The sequence below is a fragment of the Panthera pardus genome, unplaced genomic scaffold, assembly GCF_024362965.1.
Source record: "Panthera pardus isolate Hobbes unplaced genomic scaffold, ASM2436296v1 HiC_scaffold_14, whole genome shotgun sequence".
NCBI classification, from domain to species: domain Eukaryota; kingdom Metazoa; phylum Chordata; class Mammalia; order Carnivora; family Felidae; genus Panthera; species Panthera pardus.
Genome location: NW_026526699.1, coordinates 3,132,888 through 3,150,357, shown reverse-complemented (window position 1 = coordinate 3,150,357; position 17,470 = coordinate 3,132,888). Strand labels below are relative to the sequence as shown.

General features: G+C 53.5%; 1 protein-coding gene across 1 annotated transcript in view; it reads left to right on the top strand.

Moving 5' to 3' along the window:
• Nucleotides 1–17,470, top strand: part of TMEM132C (transmembrane protein 132C) — a 308,076-nt gene that overhangs the window by 229,246 nt on the left and 61,360 nt on the right. The window contains 1 exon segment of the mRNA XM_019433797.2: nt 9,658–9,841. Coding sequence (XP_019289342.2) covers nt 9,658–9,841 — 184 coding nt within the window.

The following is a 17,470-nucleotide window of genomic DNA, read 5'->3' as shown; positions in this document are numbered from 1 at the left end:
GGAGCACGCCTGCCATTTTGCGAAAACATCCCCCGTCTCCTCCGGTTCCTCGAGTTCGAACGGCTCTCGCTGTGCCACTGAGACCCTCAACTCATCAATTACAAACATTAACTGTAAATTATACTTTTGCATAGTTAATTCAGCCTCTCATTATGTATTTAGTGGAGCTCAGCAGGCATAAAATTCAATAGCAAGCTTTGGAGCAGCTCCAACTCCTGTCTTCTGTGATATTTGGAAAATGCGAAGTTTTAGTAGTGGACCTTGGAGCGTGTCTTTCCTGGAAGGTCTCCAATGGGCTCTGCTTTTGGCTTCGCTCTTGGAAGGAGTTCAACCCTTCTGGGAAGGCTGATAGCTTCAAAGGATGCGTCTGCCCCCCTGTCTCCACCAAGCAGAGGCTCTGCCTCCTTCCCAGAGTCGAAATTAATATTAACCTGACCAGTGGAAGGAAAGAAAAGTGTGAATATCAGCGCACTTGGCTCCTGGAGCCATCACTCATTCATTATTCATTCAACAAATATTTACTGAGCACCTCCTATGGTCAGCGCTGTGATGTATCATGAGGATAGAACAGTGAGCGTTGAGAAGAGGGAAGCAGATGGTAAATGACCAAATGCATCTAAATGTCTAATGTGTTGTGTGGCGATACAGATAAGGCGGCTGAGTGAGCCGTGCATAATAGGGCGAATGCAGCGGTGGGTGAGCCACCAAGACGTCTGGGGCAAGCAAGTGCAAAGGCACTGAGGTAGAAAGAAGCTTGGTGTCTTTGAGTAATACTAAGGAGGCCAAAATAGAAAAATCCGGGAAGAAAATGGTAGACAAGGAACAGTGTAAGGAGAGAGAGAGACACGGAATTATCAAGATACGGAGGATGAAAGTTACTTCCCAATTGCTAATCCCGAGGAGAGGCTCAGAATTGTCAGTCAGTGAACGTTTGTTACACCATATTCAACAATCTGCAACCTCTAGTGTGCGAAACAATGTATACAACTCTCTTCCTTCATCTGTCCTTGCGCCTTAAGCCCCCCTGCTGCTCCGGAGCAGAAAAGTTAATCTGGTCGATTCCAAGCTTGCTGAGGCATTTCACATTCAAACACAGCCCGGCAGTTTGTCAAGCTTGGCCTGACTTTCTTCAATATTCACCCAGTGGGAAGAGTCGGGTGACTGTGGATTATGGAATTGGGTCTTCAGATAGATGTTCCCTCTTCTGGCTTCATCCGCAGGGATGCCACCCTGTGCTGGGCGTGGTCATTGTTTGATGCTGATGTTCATGAGGTTTCCAGGCTTCTACCTGACCTCTGAGAGCACCCCAGGTGCCCCTCTGCGGGAGACTGAGGCCAGGTTGGGGTCCGCCTCTGTTCTGTCAGTGGACTTCAGTACCTTCCCTGGAACTCGGTGAAAATTCTGCCGCTCCCCTGCGCCACTCAGGGCCTTTGGGGGCCAGGCAGTGGGGTGGACTCCTCCTCCTCCCTGCTCCTTGCACCCCAAGCTGATTCTGTTCAACCTCTGCCATATCCCACTGGGAAAGCACAGAGGATAATCTAAGGTCTCGAAAGAACTGTCAGGGCCCACATCCCCTCTCTGTTGCTGTGTAACAAACTGTCCCAAGTTCGTTGTCTTCAAACAACTCTAATTTATCATAATAAATAGGACACCCATGGGCAATTCCTCTGTTGTTTTTCCCTAGACTCTCTTATAGACCTAAATGTATTCGGTAGAGTACTTGGAGATAGGATGGCTGGGCCACTCTGTCTCCATGCGGTCTTGCATCTGGGCATCCCCACGACCCAACTGGATCTGACGGGATGGACCCAGTGCTTTCCCCTGGGGATAGGGACCACCGTGGCGGCACCAGGAAACCCACCATGGTGCTGCAGAACCCTAAGAACCTTGGGATGTCTTCCGGGTCCATGCCTCTCCTACCCAGACCTCCGAGGTCCTCTTGGCAGCTGTATTTCTTGAAGCGTGACCCAATTTAGCTAAAATTTCAGCTGCTTGCCAATTAATATAGCATACATTCCTGGCGTGTTAGGTTCGGGAAACTGCAGCGTGCATGGAAAATAAAAGCTAGCAGGAAAGCATTCCACAACTGTGCCATTGTGTGGCCCAGAGATCCCTGGAGCCAGGGGGAGTCTGGGGAAGGATCCCACAGGGATCGAGAGGAACTGGGCACCTTCCTGCCTTCTCCTCACCTATCAAGGGTTCTCCTTGGCCCACAGTTTCGTTCAGCTTACCCGTGTCCCTCTCACAGACCCCAGTTTATTTTACTAATTGGATTAGTTGCCAACATTTACACAGCTGTGTGCCAGGCTCCCAGGGTGGGTTAAGCTTGCACATTTATCTGCCTGAATATGCACAACACCCTGCAAGACCAGAGTGTATATCCCCATTTCAGAGATGAGGAAACTGACACATGAGTGATATGCATAATGACCCCAGGCTAAGTGTGGGATTCATATCCAAGGCTTTGCCTCCAAAACCTGGGCTCACACTCACCCATCATGCTGTAGCAAGGAAAATAAGTGGCAGGATGTGCTCCAGCCAAATCCAGGCGCAGAGTGGACGTGAATCTGACACCCAGTGGGGGGACGTTGGGTCAGGACCTGGGGGGCTTGGGTATGGTCCTGTTTTCCCCCCACCTGCTGCTTTCAGCAAATCCCAGGTCTTGTGGCCCCAAGAGGACAAAGGTTTGCAAGTCCTTCGGGGTTACTGAACAGCAGAAATATTATAGTGGTAACATAGTTGCGATTGTGTGTTCTAAGCTCTACACGCGTGCTATACCATTTATCCCTGCAGTAGCCTCGTGAGGTTGGCTTAGCACAAATCAAGAAGCCAGTTCTTACAGAGGTGAAATGAGCAGTTCTCAAACCTTGCTGCGTATTAGAATCATCTGCAGAGTCCCTAAGAATGCCCGGTTTCACTCCAGACCACTGAAGGTAAGATCCCAGAGGTGAGACTCAGACATCAGAATTTTTTAAACCTCCTCCACCAAGTCATTCAAGATTGCCACCAAGGCTGAGAACTGAAGGGTTAAGTAACTCACCCGGGATCGTTCCCAACCCCACTGAGGAGCAAAGTCAGAAATCAAACCTGCGTGTCTGATTTCAGAGCCCGTGGTCGTAACACCTACCCAGTACAATTGCTACATAGACGCCGGGAAGCAAAAAAGTAATAATAATTTACAAGTGAAGTGCTTGGAAGTCACAGAGAGAGAAACTTTTTGTGGGTAGCTGTAATTGCTGATGCCGTGGCCGCACATTACAATCACCTGAGCATTAAAAATCCTAGTGTCTGAGTGTCACCTCTTGAGATTCTGATTCCATTGGTCCAGGGTAGACCCAGGTATCAATCATTTTTCCCTTACTCTCTGCAGGTGATTCTAACATGCAGCCAAGTCTGAAAGCCCTGCTTTGTAGGACGAGAAGGCTCAGATTGTTTTCATGAGGGCTGCGATTCTCCTCTGAAGCCCTGTCATCGGTATCAATGGGATTTGCAGGAGAACGCTCGCAGTAGAGAACTCACTTTCCTCACCCCTTCATACATGTATCCGCTCCTATAACATTTCAGGCTTTGGGGGCTGACATAGAGAGAAGGTGGATGTTTCTTTTTTAAATCCAAACTCCTAATCTGGTTCAAAGGTGCTTGGAAACAGAGCAACCTTCCTGGCTTTTCTTCCCCTGTCTGCCATGCACTGTTAACATGCATCTTTGCCTATGTGTAATTGCAGACAGCAAGGACGAGAGATCCTTCCTCGCTGCCCTGGTATCTTTTAGGGTGTGTTATCTTAGCCGTTCGGATTTCTCCACTCAGCCCTCTGAGCGTGGGCTTCTGATGCAAAAACAATCCAGGACAGCAGAAAATTAGTTGTGGCACCATCAGTTTTGATGACAAAACAACTGGTTTTGTCCCAGGCTCTGGTCTTTTAAGTTTCCTTTGCTCCCGCCTACTCTCCATGTCTTTCTCTCCACACTTTTTTGTAATTTTGAGGCATTTGGTAAGTTCCCTTTTCTTTGCCAGTCAACCCAAGGTGACTTGTGTTCCTTGCAACTCATATCCTGACGTGATTCCTTCAGCACCATGGAGAGCTCTTGGAGTTCCTTTCGGCATCTGTGTTGACATTGGGGTCAATGAACTATCTAATAAAGTCTTCCTGGAAGGGAAGCGGGTGTCCTTTGCCTTCATGAAATTCGCATGAAGCAGAATGCATAAAATAGAAGCCCGGGCTGAATGACTCTGTTCTCCTGGACTGGTTTCCCTATTCTAAGGTTGATTTCTTCATTTTGTTAGCCTCATTTCTTTCTGGAGGCATTATGCTGTCAACAGTGGCTGTTGAAATCCCGTACACCCCATAGTGGGGAATGGGAGTCCTGATGGTGCCATAACACACCCCCCAGACTCCATTTTCTTACGAGATAGAGTTCAGTAGCTAAAAGGTTTGGTAAATTGGGTTTCCACAGGTCCAAACTTGATTATGACTATTGGGGGAATTTATTTGTTTTTGAGTAAGAGCTTTTTTTAAGCCAATTTTGAAAATTTCTTTCAAGAGTTACTGCAATAAATCTACACTATTGATTTAGCAAGTGGTGGTTCTTAGGCACTCTCTAGAGTCACTTAAGTGTTTAAATTCTTCTCTTTATTACTCCAACAGTACCACTGGCCCCAGATGGGCAGACATGCAGGGCTCTTGGGCCCTTCAAGGCAAAAGCTTAGCAAAGATTTCCATCAGCTCAGAGACAGCAGGAGGACACTGACGACGGACAAAACCACACACAGATTTCTTCCTTTCTTGGCCTCCATCTGCCAGCGGAAGTTGTGATACTGTGGTATCGTGTCTGACGGGGACAGCTATGGAGTAAACGCAAATCCGAATAAATCCCAGATGGCAATGAATGGTGGAGAATTATGTCTCTACTGTGGCTTGTTCTCAGGGACTCCTGGACCAGCCCTGAGGGGCATGTTTTAACGTGGCTTTAGGCAGTCAAACCTCAAGTCACTGAGCACAAACACACTGTCAAGTTGTGCTAAAAACAAGAACAGTTAATGTTTGCTGATGTTCGCTGGTGCGAAACCATTCTAAGTGTGTGACACCCGTTGGCTCATTTCCTTATTCTCACACCAACTCTGTGAAATGGGAACAAGTCGCATCTCCAGTTTGCAAACAGGGAAAAGGAGGCTGAGTTGCCCAAAGGTACCGAGCTGGTGGAGCCAGGATTTGAACTCAGGACCCACAGCGCGCTCGATCGTAACACTTGCTGTGTTTCCTTAGCAGAGTCTCGCGTGACAGTCTTGGCTCCACCCCCCTGGCTCCTCCTCCCTCCTGTCTCTTGCTTCTGCCTTCCTACCTTTCCCCTCCTTCTCTTCCTTCCCTCGTGCCTTGTTTTCTTCTCCATCCTTTAAATAAGTACTTCTTGGAGGCCCAATATTACAACACGTAGGGGTGGAGTTGCTTTTGGTGCTGCAGGGGTGACGTTAAGGACCAACTCCAGTCCCACAGCCACCGCTGTCACTGCCCCTTGGTATGCTAAGGGTCCTGGGACCACAGTTTGGAAATCATCCCCCTGCATTGTCTTCAGGGCCCCATCGTCCAACGAGCATGGCCCTTCTTTGCAATGCTGCCTCCAGAAGACAGGGATACCACCTTCCTGAGCCAGAGACCGCAAACTGACAGGCAGCAGAGATGCAGATTTGAGCAACATCATGGCTAAAAGGTTGAGGTTCTTATATTTTAAAATTCAGAGATTTTATAGAAAAACTCCAGAAAAAAAAAAAAAAAACCCTTCATGATCCACAAGACAGTGGTTGGCAGGAGCGAGGAGGCCACGTATCCATTCAGATGAGCAGAGCCGGACCACAGGCACCATATGGCTTTCTCCCCTAAGCGCCCCTAAAGTCTCATGTTTCAAAGTGTGGCTCAATTCACTTTACTGTGGGTATGTCACATTATGTAGATTTTCGGGACGAAGCAGGTAAAAGCCGTGTGGGGTGAGGGAGGGTAGGAAGAAGCACAGTCCCACAAAAGTGAACCGACGAAGGAGTCGATTCTCTCTTCCCAAAGGAATGCCTCGTCTGGAGTCAGAATGTTTCATCCCGAGCCTCCCTGGGGTGCATCTCACTGTCGGGCCGGGCTTGCCTGGCCTATCCTGTCGCATCTGTTCCCGAGATCCCTGCCAACACGGGCCAGCTTCTGGCTCCTCTCGGTCTGAGGTCCCCAGCCCCCTGCAAAACTGTGTCAACCTTCTGCCCCCAGCGCCACCCTGATGCCGCTCTGACCCGGGATTCTGCACAGCTCCGGGGAAAGCTGGAGTTTCCCCCACACTGTGACTTCTAATTGTTTTTCCATCTTGAAACCAAGAGTCAGCATGAGTGGGGGGCTGTGGCAGGTTCCCGATGGGCACCTGGCCAGGCACTGCCTTCCACCCCTGGTTGAGCACCACGTAGTGCAAACACCCCTCCTGGGTGCAGGGACCTGAGAAAGTGCTCTGCTCTGGCATTTGTGCAAAATAGGAACCACAATTACCTCTGAAAGGGATTTTATTGGGATTTGAAATAATATATGCATGGGACCTGGTGCAGTGCCTGGTACGCAGAGAACATTGCATACACGGTGGCTTGTTGTCTTTATTTTTTTTTTAATTTTTTTAAGTATTTATTTTTGAGAGACAGAGCGCAGGTGGGGGTGGGGCAGAGCGAGAAGGAGACACAGAATCGGAAGCAGGCTCCAGACTCCGAACTGTCAGCACAGAGCCCGACGTGCGGCTCGAACTCATGAACCATGAGATCGTGACCCAAGCTGAAGTCGGACGCTTCACCGACTGAGCCACCCAGTTGTCGCTTGTTGTCTTTATTCTTACGTTACCTTGAGAATACCTTAGGGAAGTCACCTATCGCCCGCAAAAACCATATAACACGATATCTTTCAAAGTCGCAAAGGCAAACTCCGCGTCTCTTTTCTCTTGTCCGGCACTGAGACCCCCTTTCGCACAATTGCAGCGGAAGAGGACGCAGCTCGGGTTGAGTTGAGCTGCCCCTTCTGCATTCCAGTGTCCTACCTGGAGAAGGGGAAGGCCATCATTTCAATCGTCTAGATGACAGCACTTAGTCTCAGTAGGTGGTGCCGGCTGCTGTGATGCTCAAAATAGAGTTTTCTAAGAAAATGAAGATGGGCGCAGGTTGAGACACGTCGCAGACTCCAGCACATCCCAGTGGGGCCACAGCAGGGTCTTGGGGCTTTTGTCTCACCCGTGACTAAGGAAGATAGACTGAGCAGAGTCTATCAAGCAACCACTGGACGTCTCCAGCGTACTCAGCCCATACCCAGCTCTGCTGAGGAAGGAGATGCCCGTGCGGGGGTTCTTGCTAACAGAGCACAGTTGACCCCCTGAAATAAAGCCCCGCCTGTCGCCCAGGGAAGAGACAGACCGGGCCAGAGCAGGTGGGAAGGATTTCTGGGGGCCGAATCGAGCAGGCTCAGGTCCCTGCGGGCTTAGCTGCCGGACCAAGTATGACTCTCTTAGTTTGGAAACATTCCAGACTCCAGACACTTCTTCCTCATTTTCCAAGGCAAGTCATCCGTTCTTGAGATTGCACAGCTCATGGACGGATGCACCAGACAACGGATTTGTGTTCCCTCCCACGGGGGTATCCAGCATCCCGTAAACCGTGGTTTTCTCGGTACCACTTCCCGCCCGGAGAGCACGAGGCAGATCCCCGAGTCCCGGGGGGCTTTGGTCAGTGCGGCCACCTCCCCGTCACCTCCTCCCCCAGCTGCCGAACAGGGCTGAGGGTGATGGGCTGGAGAATTAGCCTTCTGGCTGCTGAGCAAGCCCCTCAAAGATCGGGTGGGTGTGTCCTTATCACCCCAGCAAAGGGAAGGGTTTCTCTGGCAACTCATCGTAGTGGTACCGGCCTCTGTTTGGGGTACAGGGTTGTTGTTGTTTTTTAAGTTTATTAATTTATTTTGAGAGAGAGAGAGACAGAGAGAGAGAGAGAGAATGACAAGCAGGCTCTGCACCATCAGCACAGAGCCCGGTGCAGGGCTTGAACTCATGAACTGTGAGATCGTGACCTGAGCCGAGATCAAGAATCAGACACTTAACCGACTGAGCCACTCGGGCAGCCCTGGGGTGCAGTTGGTAAGCAGACCTGTTTCCCTCTCGACGCGCCATGGAAAATTCCCCTCGATTCCCTCGGAAACACGTGGGACGCCAGCCTGCGATAACTGCCGTCGGCTGCCCGGCCCCCCACGTTCCGGAGCACAGCACGCGGGCAAGCGGGCACGGCAGGCCCTCCTCTGCCCGGCTTTCCGGCTCACCAGCATCCTGCCCCGCAGACTCCGCTGCGTGCCTGGAAAGCCTCCTTCCTGCCTATTTCCACCCGTAGCGATTCTGTCGATTCGGCAGCTCAGAGAGCTGTCCCGGTTCCCTTTCTCTGACCTCCCGCAACAAGGGCTGGTGTAGGTGCTAAATACTCTAGGCTCTGCTGCTGACACTGCTACTCGGCCCCGCTCCTGCAGCACGAAAGCAGCGGAGACGACACGCAAAGCCCACCCAGGGCCGCGTCCCAGCGAAACGGTTCACGCAGACGGGCGGCAGGCTGGATTCGACTCACGGGCCGCGGTCTGCCGACCCCCTCACCGGAGAAGCTCGCTCGCTGGGTGCCTCGTGACCCCACACTTGGCCTCCGGCTGCCGTGGAGAGCACAGGTTCAGGGATCTGGAGATGCTGCCTTCCCTTTGACTCTGCGGGGTCGTGAGCAAGCCGATTCCCCCTTTCGGGGGTCTTCGCCGTGGTGTCTGAAAAAACGAGAAGTTTGGACGGTCGCGGGTTCCCAAAGCATCACACCTGCTGGGGCAAGCTTGCTAACGAGACACGTGTCTGGGCTCACCTCGGATTCAGGGTGTTGATCAGGACGCCTCGTGGGGAACCAGAGTCCCGCTAGCTACAGGCCCCTCCGTCGAGGCACAAGAGGCCGTGTCAGGGTGTGCGAGGCAGGTCACGCGGTCTCAGGAGAGCCGCCGCGATGAGCCAGCGAGGCAGCCGGGAGGACCCCGGTGGAGAAAAGCAGCAGCTGCGTGGAAACCTGGCACCAGCCGGCCGGCACAGTGACCTGGGCTGTTTGCAGGAGGTGCCCCCGCCCCTGCCCGGAACTGCTCACGTCCTCCGAGCTGCCGCGTCGTCACGGGCCCCCCCCCCCCCGCCTGCGTCCCCAGCCCCCTTCAGCCCTGCATCCAGGCGCCGAGGGCCCTGCTGTGATTGTCGGCCCCTACAGGACGGGAGGAGACGCCAGGGCGGATCAACGGTGGTGAGCGAGCCACCTGCCACGACGGGCTCACCCGCCGAACTCAGCTCAAAGGGAGTCTCTTTAGTCCAGAGTTCCCCCAGGCTCCTTCTGCAGGGGTGAGGCCGCGGGATTCACCGCTTGTCTGAGGAGCTGGTACAAACCGGCCCAGACACCTGTGAACACCCAGCGCTTCAGACTCTGCCCGGTTCCTCCCTCGTGGGGGCCGCTCCCTCCGTCCCAGCCGCCGCGCCCACACACCGTCCCCGACAGGTGTCTGCTCTCTCCTTAGACGCGAGTTACAGCCCGAAGGAGAGAAAAGGGCCCTCGCACGGAACACGGTCAGCTAAAAGCCATTTATTTCCTTTGCTCCCTCCCTTCCAGAAGCAGCAGCTCGTTCAGCGAGGTCGTGCAGATGAACTTCGAAATAGCCAGCTTCAGCAGCCTCTCGGGGACGCAGCCCATCACCTGGCAGGTGGAGTACCCACGGACGGCGACCACCGACACGGCCGTGTCCGAGATCTTCATCAGCCAGAAGGACCTGGCGGCCATCGTCCCCCTGGCCACGGTAAGGGACCTCGCCTGCGCCCCGGGGGGGGCCTCCCCTCTGTCCCAGGACGCGCGCTGCCTCCAGAGGCTCCAGGGCACTGGCACCTCCCTGTGCCTTGAGGAGGGGCCGTACCATCAGCCTGGCCTCTCTCAGCCCAGGTTACTGCCCTGCGACCCTCACCACGCTCGCTGCAGCCCCATCCCGGTTCGCCATGTGCTTGATTTCCCTCCATTTGTGCTGCTTGTTTTTCTTGCTATCTTCTGCTCCTTTTGCTGTGTTCCCATAAATACGGTGTAGTCTCGGCTTCAGGAGCAGAACCCAGTGCCCATCCCCCATCTAGCCCGTTCCCCCTCCATAAACCCTCAGTTTGTTCTCTGTATTTAAGAGTCTCTTAGGGTTTGCCTCCCTCCCTGTTTTTATCTTATTTTTCCTTCCCTTCCCCGGTGTTCATCTGTTGTGTTTCTCAAATTCCACCTGTGAGTGAAGTCATCTGATAGTTGTCTTTCTCCGCCGGACTTATTCCATTTAGCATAATACCCTCCAGTCCCATCCACGTTGTTGCAAATGGCAAGATTTCGTTCCTTTTCTTCGCTCAGTAGTATTCCACTGTGCATATACACCACATCTTCTTAATCTATTCGTCATGCGTTCCTTTGGGCTCCTTCCATAATTTGACAGTGACCAGGGACCTGTTAGGGTGAGACGCTATAAACAGTGGGGTGCAGCGCCCGTGTGAATCAGCATTTTGGTGATCTTTGGATAAATACCTAGAGTGCAATTGGTGCATCGTAGGGTGGTTCTACGTTTCACGTTTTGAGGGAGCTCCACACTGTTTTCCAGAGCGGCTGCGCCAGTTTGCATTCCCACCAGCAGTGCAAGAGGCTCCTTTTAAACAAATTTTTTAATGTTTATTTATTTTGAGAGAGAGAGAGAGAGAGCAGGGGACGGGCAGAGAGAGAGGGAGGAAGAGAATCCTAAGCAGGGTCCACAATGTCAGTGCAGATCCCGACGTGGGACTTGAACTCACAACCATGAGCATGACCTGAGCCAAAATTAAGAGTCAGATGCTTAATCGACTGAGCCACCCAGGCGCCCCTCTGCTCCTTTTTTATAAGGAAGCGTCAGGCCCCTCTGTATGTTAGTCGGATAAGCGAGGCAAGACTACCGCCACAAACAACCTCAGAAACTCAGGTGCTCGGCACAACACAAGTTATTCTTGCTTATATTTCGTGGATCAACCGGTAGGGGGCTCTGTTCCGGGCCACGTCTCAGGGGCATCACCATCTTGTAACTATGACATAGGGAACATGTGGCCTTCACGGTCTCTGGGACAGAGGAACGGACGTGTGGAAAGTCACATGCGAGCCTCTCTAAGCGATGGCATGGAAATGACTTTCCACACCCACGCGGCTGGTCACAGGGAGTCCCGTGGCCCCATCAGGTTTCCAGAGGGCTAGGTGAGCACCATCGCGGGGCAGGTCAACACGTCATTGACCCGCGTGGGTCACAGTGCAAACCCGTGCCGCGACTTCTGGCTCGACCCTGTGGCTGCTGGAAATGAGCCCGGGAGAGAAAACGGTGAGAGGGTAGATGGCACTTTTGCTCCGAGGTCTCTCACCTAGCACGCTGGGACTTTGTCCAGGGCCATCCCTGAGCTCGGCTTTGCTCCACGTAGGGATGCTTTGCCAGGAGGTCCAAGAGGATGGCGTTTCAGAGGCGCGTGGTTCAGCTTCCACTGTCTTTGCCGGAGTTCTCCCTCCCTCACACGGAGCCCGGGGCAGATATTGCAAAAGCAATTTCTGTTCAGCTTTGGGATGAGCAGGCTTCACTGATACCAAGTTGGGAAATCCATCAATTAGGATTCTTTGGGTCACATGTGACCAAATGCTACCCAGTTGGCTTAAGCACAGCGAGAATCTGCCGGCCCGTGTGACTCAGAATCCAGGATCCGTCCTGGCCTCGGGTCCGCCCGATCAGACCCAACTCTGTCTCCGGGACTCCGTTTCTCTGCCTCTTGGCTTCCCTGAGTCTACGCACGGTGGCAGTGTGGCAGCCTATACTCTCGCCAAATGGTTCAAGCCTCGAGCCCAGGAAGATCAGCCAGCTCATTTCCAGAAAGCGCGACCAAGGTCTCGTTGCCAGGACTGCTCCTGTGGGGTCCTGCTGTCTGCCTGAGGCGGTCGCTGTGGCAGGGACGCTACATGCCCAGAGTGTGCGTGGCCTGGAACAGATGCCGTGGACGTCCCCTCCCGCCCTCGCCTCACCCACCTCCTCGCGCACTGGCACGTTATCACCTGAGAGTTCTGTCTCGCCTGCAAAGCCGTCCTTCCCGCCTGTGCGGCAGGACAGACGCACCGAGGAGTTTGCATGTCCCCATCCAAGGAGCCCTCTACCCCACAACAAACGGGAGTTGGCACGGACTTATTCCAGCGCCCTGGGCCCTCCCGTGGGTCAACGCAGCTCGGCACGGCGCCTTCCCCCGCCCGGCAGTTCTGGCCAGACACCTCGCGCTGTGGTCCCGAGTGCCCTGCTCTGTCTCACTTCCCCACCCCCTGACTGAGGTTGTCTGCCCCTCCCAATAAACCACTTGCAATGGAATCCTTCTGGGAAAACCCAAACCAAGATGCGGGTCGACCGCACAAACCACATGAGTTTGAGAGCAGAGCGGTTTCCGGATCGTTTCACTAGAAAACACGAGAATGGACACCGGGCAGCAAACAGGACACGCGGCCCCTCCTAATATCTGACGGGCGAGGAGGCTGAGGTGCCTTTCCCAAGCAGTGAAGCCACTCTGTGGACAGGGAACCCACAGACTACAACCCCAGGGCCAAACCCAGCCTGTGCTCGCTTCTCTAAGTACAGATTGTTGGGGACGCAGCCACACCCGTCCATCCCTGACCCCTTCCGCTGGTCACAGGAAGAAGTGAGTAGTTGGGGCAGATGCTGAGTGGTCCACAGCGGCCGTACTGCCAGCCCTTTCTGGAAAAAAAAGCATCCGACCTCTGCTGAAGGAGACCCGAGAGGGTGATTTCTAAATGCTGGCTGAACGGGTGAACCACCCAGGAGGTTTAGAAATTGGTGCAGTTGGGGCGTCACCCTGACAAATCGAGTGCGGATCACTGGAGGTGGGACCAAGCACCACCAGATGATTCCGTGGTGCAGCCACGGTTGGAGACGAGTCTCTCTCGGACTTCAAACGCCATTCCTCTCACATTACTGTTACCAGGGCGCGTCGGTAAGAGCTGGTAAGCAAACGCGCTGAATCCCACGATGGACTCCAGGAAACAGATCAGAGCTCTTTGGGTTACACACCCTCCCCACCCCACCCAACCCAACCCAAGCATGGCTCACGGAAGGTAAACGTCTAGGAAAGCGTTCTCACTCGTGTGCGCTCAGATCACCTGGAGACTCTTCGTGGAGGCAGATTCTCATTCAGGAGGTCTGAGTTGGGTACTTTTATAAGGTCCTGAGTCGTGCCAGTGCTGCTGGTCTGGCGGACCAGACGTGGAGTGCTGACGATCGAGTTGAGCGAAATTTGTCATCGGGGAAGGTGGTTTCCCTTCTGCTTTCCTCTTATGTCTCTCCCGGTTAGAGTCACGTGCAGGAGGCTGTGCTGGGCGGTGCCACGCTGACATTTTCATGGCATCGGGTCCAGCAGGAGGAGAGCAAAAGACGCCTCGGTGCCAACACTCAAGCAAATCTCCCGGCACTGGCTCTGATTAGAACGGATTGGCTCGGCTCGGGTCGCGTGACCAACCTAAAGCCAGTCCCTGGAGCCAAAGGGCGTGATGCTCTGATTGGAGGGGTCTGGGGGACTTGTCTTCCCGGAGCAGGTGTGGAGTCAGACTGAGAGCGGGTGGGCATGGTGCATGATGGGAAACTCTGGCTGCCCCTGGGAAAGGGGGAGCAGACAGACACAAAGAGCAGATCCTCGCCACAGAAGGTATCATCTACCCCCAGGGCCCGTTAATACGTTGAGGTCAGAGAATGATTGCTCCGGACTTCGCATGTCCAAGAATAGGCATCAACAATGTATAGCCCGTGGGCCAGAGTCAATCCACTGCCTGTGTTTTGTATACCTTGCAAGCTGGGAATCGTTTACGTGTTTCCAAACAGCTACATTTTAAATAGTTATGTAAGGAGCGTTTTAGTACGCTCCATTTTGCCTCTCGGCCAGCAAACCCTGAAATACTTTCCATCTGGCCCCTCAGGGAGAAAGTTTGCAGGCTTACGACACAGAGCATCACCACCAGTTCTAGGGTGTAAGAGCCTAGCTCCTGTCCTACCTAGTTTAAACAGAGAAGTCATTCAGGGGCGCCTGGGTGGCTCAGTGGGTTAAGCCTCCGACTCTTGATCTCAGCCCAGGTCATGACTTCACGGTTCGTGAGATCGAGCCCCACATCAGGTTCTGTGCTTGGGATTCTCTGTCTCCCTCTGCCTCTGCCCCTTCCCTGCCTTGTGCCATCTCTCTCTCTCTCTCTCTCTCTCTCTCTGTCTCTCTCTCTCTCTCAAAATAAATCCACTTAAAACCATTTACAAGAAACAGAGAAGGCATCCAGATATGATGAAAAGTAAAATCATGATAAGGATAGGAGATATTATTTTGTCCCACTTTCCAAGGGACAAGAAAGCCCTCTTTGGAGCGTGATGTGATTATTGGGGTTGTCGCGTTTTGGAAGATGGCATAACTACTGATGTCATACCCAGAATCCGTTTGTGGGCGAGTAACTGTGAGTGAATTCAAACCGGCTTCACCCAAGCGATCTCTGACGGCCCCACATCTGCGCGCGGGGCACAGACCGCCGGCCCGTGTTCAGGTGCTCGTGTGACGTCATCCCCCGCAAGGTTTTTCTTTTCTTTTTTTTTCTAGATGAGAAATGTTGTGTTTTGGTTTTGTTCTGTTTTTTCAAAAAGTAACTAGGAAGCAAATCCTTATGTTACCTGTTAGCGAGCCAACTGGTCAGGTCTGGGAAATAAGTAAATTGTCCCCATTGTCGCTCATTCTGAAGAAAAACCGTCAGAAACCTAAGACAGAGGATCACCGGGTGAGCAGTGGGCCTCAGGGGGCACGGTGCTCACCTGAAAACCAGGCCTTCTCACACGCCCTCCGAAATCCAGGGAGGGAGCTGGGAATGAGGTGATTCTTCAGGAGCCTTGGGTCCCTCTAGGCTGCAGGTTCCATCCGGCTCCCAGGGAGTCCATGAGGTGAACGCGAGGCTGTGTCTCAGCTCTCCTGCAGAGGGAGCCGTCGAGGCAGGACCTCCAAAGCCACTCTGTCCCTTGGCCCTACTGTGTGTGGGGAGCCCTGACCCCGCAAAGCCACTGTTTGCTCGCCCCCTTTCCCGCTCACTTGGAGGCAGGAAAGCCCCGGGTCTCAGCCCTGTGGCCTCAAGCGTCCCCTCCCCTCCAGCCACCGCCTCGCCCGCACTGTGCCCACTCCGAACCGGGGGCCGGGAGGGGATAGAGGCAGAGAGAGGTCTGCACGAGAGCCCCGGGGGCAGCCCAGGTCAGGCGTGGTCAGCACAAACCCCCAGATGAGGGAGCATCGGGGGCCAGAGAGGTGTTGAGATTCAGTTCTTTGACATAAGAAAAGAGGATTCACATCACAAGCTGGAACCCGGTGAGCAGCGGCCAGACACAGCCTTGCAGGTGGTGGTTTCTGTAAGTCGGCGGGGATAGAGGGGTGGTGGTCTCTTTTCGAGGATAAAGGGGCAGCGGAATCCATTCAAGCTCATGCCGAGCCCTCCTGATGTGAAGGCCACTGTGGATGTTCACTGTGAGGGGTCCTGGGAAACAGGCAGTGAACCGACAGGTCTGGCCCCCGGGGGGGCAGGGGGGCAGACAGCACACAGGTCGGTATCTGGTAGGACAGGACCAGGGAACCATAAGGGAATGCAGGGAAGGGGAGTGGAACAGCTATGCTGTTTCTATTTTCCCTGGCGTTGATTCCAAAATAAAAGACTCAATTCCATGCCTAGTCTGGAGAAGGCAGGAGACCCTAATGTGGGCAGGTATAGGCAGAGGCCCTCTGCTCCCGGACTGACCGGCTTAGTCCCAGCCTGAGTTTCCTGGAAAGATTCACCCCGAATTTTGAACAGGTTTTTGGCCTCTGCAGACCTGAAATGAAATCATTTTCCTTGACTCCTGAAACATGGTGGGAACTCGGGTGTTGTTGTTTTGTTTTTTTTTTTTTCCTTATGTCAAGCTTTCAAGATTCCTAGAACGTGTCTACATCTCTCCGCATAAAATCAAATTGGAAATCAAGTGGCTATGTCCAGGGCTGTTTAAAGGAGAGATTTCTACTTGTTCTCATGTCTGCAGAATGATGATCTTAATCCTCACCTCTCCCAGGCGTCACGGAGATTCATTCGGGTCTGAGAGATCCCGGGAGCCCCTGGCCAAGCGTGTAGCAGGACAGGATTGCCGGGGGGGAACGTCGGCAGTGGCTTGCCCTTGTGCTCTGCTCTGCCTCTGTGGACTGCCGCCCCCAGTCCCCCTGGACCTCTGGCTTCTGGTGGTGTTCAGCCAGTGGGAGGCACCACGGGAGACCGGACAGAGCAGAGAGAGACAGAGGCTCCTGTGGCGGGCTGAATCGTGACCCTGAGAAGCTGTGTCGACATCCTAAATTCCTTCCAGTCTACCTGGTCCCCTCCCCATCTTGCTACAAACCCGCCAGGGCGTGTTCGTCTCTGTCCACAGCTCCTGTCCTGCAGGGGAATCTGTTTTCCCTGGCTCTCCTCCCTCTGGGCTCCCAGAACTGGCTGCCTTCCCTTGCCCTGGATGTGGGGCTCCTAACAGCTCCCAGCTTCTCCACCCCTGGCTACTTCCTTCGCTCCTGCCCGTGACTCTGTGGGGAGCCCCTCATCGCACACGCTGCAACCCGCCCCTTTGAGTGGGCCTTCCAGTTCCAGCCAGGACCCCGAGGGCGGCAGGCTCCGGGCTCCCTCCAGCTCTTCCCAGGGAGCACAGCACGGTCATCCGCAAAAGCAGACACGGCCAGGAAGTGGTCCTGACCACCGAAGGGTCGTCTTTCATCCTTGCTTCGTACAAAATTAACACTGAAGGTACAGGGTGAAGGGATCTGCCGGGGTCCCTGAGCCCCACGGTTGGATTTGTCCAGCCGGCAGCCTCCTGCGGTGGCTTTTCCACGTCCTTTCCCTCGCTGAGTCCAGAGAACCCGGTGTGGGCAATGGGATGGGCATTAACAGGCAGGTGGCGTCGCAGAGATGCGCTTGGACCCGCCTGTCAATCTACAAGTGATGAATGACTTTGCTCTGCATCGGGGTCCGTGGGGAAGTGTGTTGGCAATATCCTCTGGGTTCAAGAAGGCGACAGCAGGCATTTCAAAGAACCGAGAGACATCTCCTTTGACGGGGATTGCAGAATATTATTTTTAAAAGAGACAATAGATAAATAATGTTTTATTGTTTTCCAGAAACATCCTATCCTTGATATTCATGCCCCTCTTCCAACTTGGAAATTTTACATTGTGACTCCCTGGAGAGGGTTTTAAGGATGGCTTCAGTGCTCTCGGGCAATTGGAAAACGTTTGCTGGGTCGAAAAATAACTATATGGGCGGAATAAGTATTTCCTTGTCACAGCTGGAGATTTACTGTGGAATTCAATTTAGAAACACCCCTCCTTCC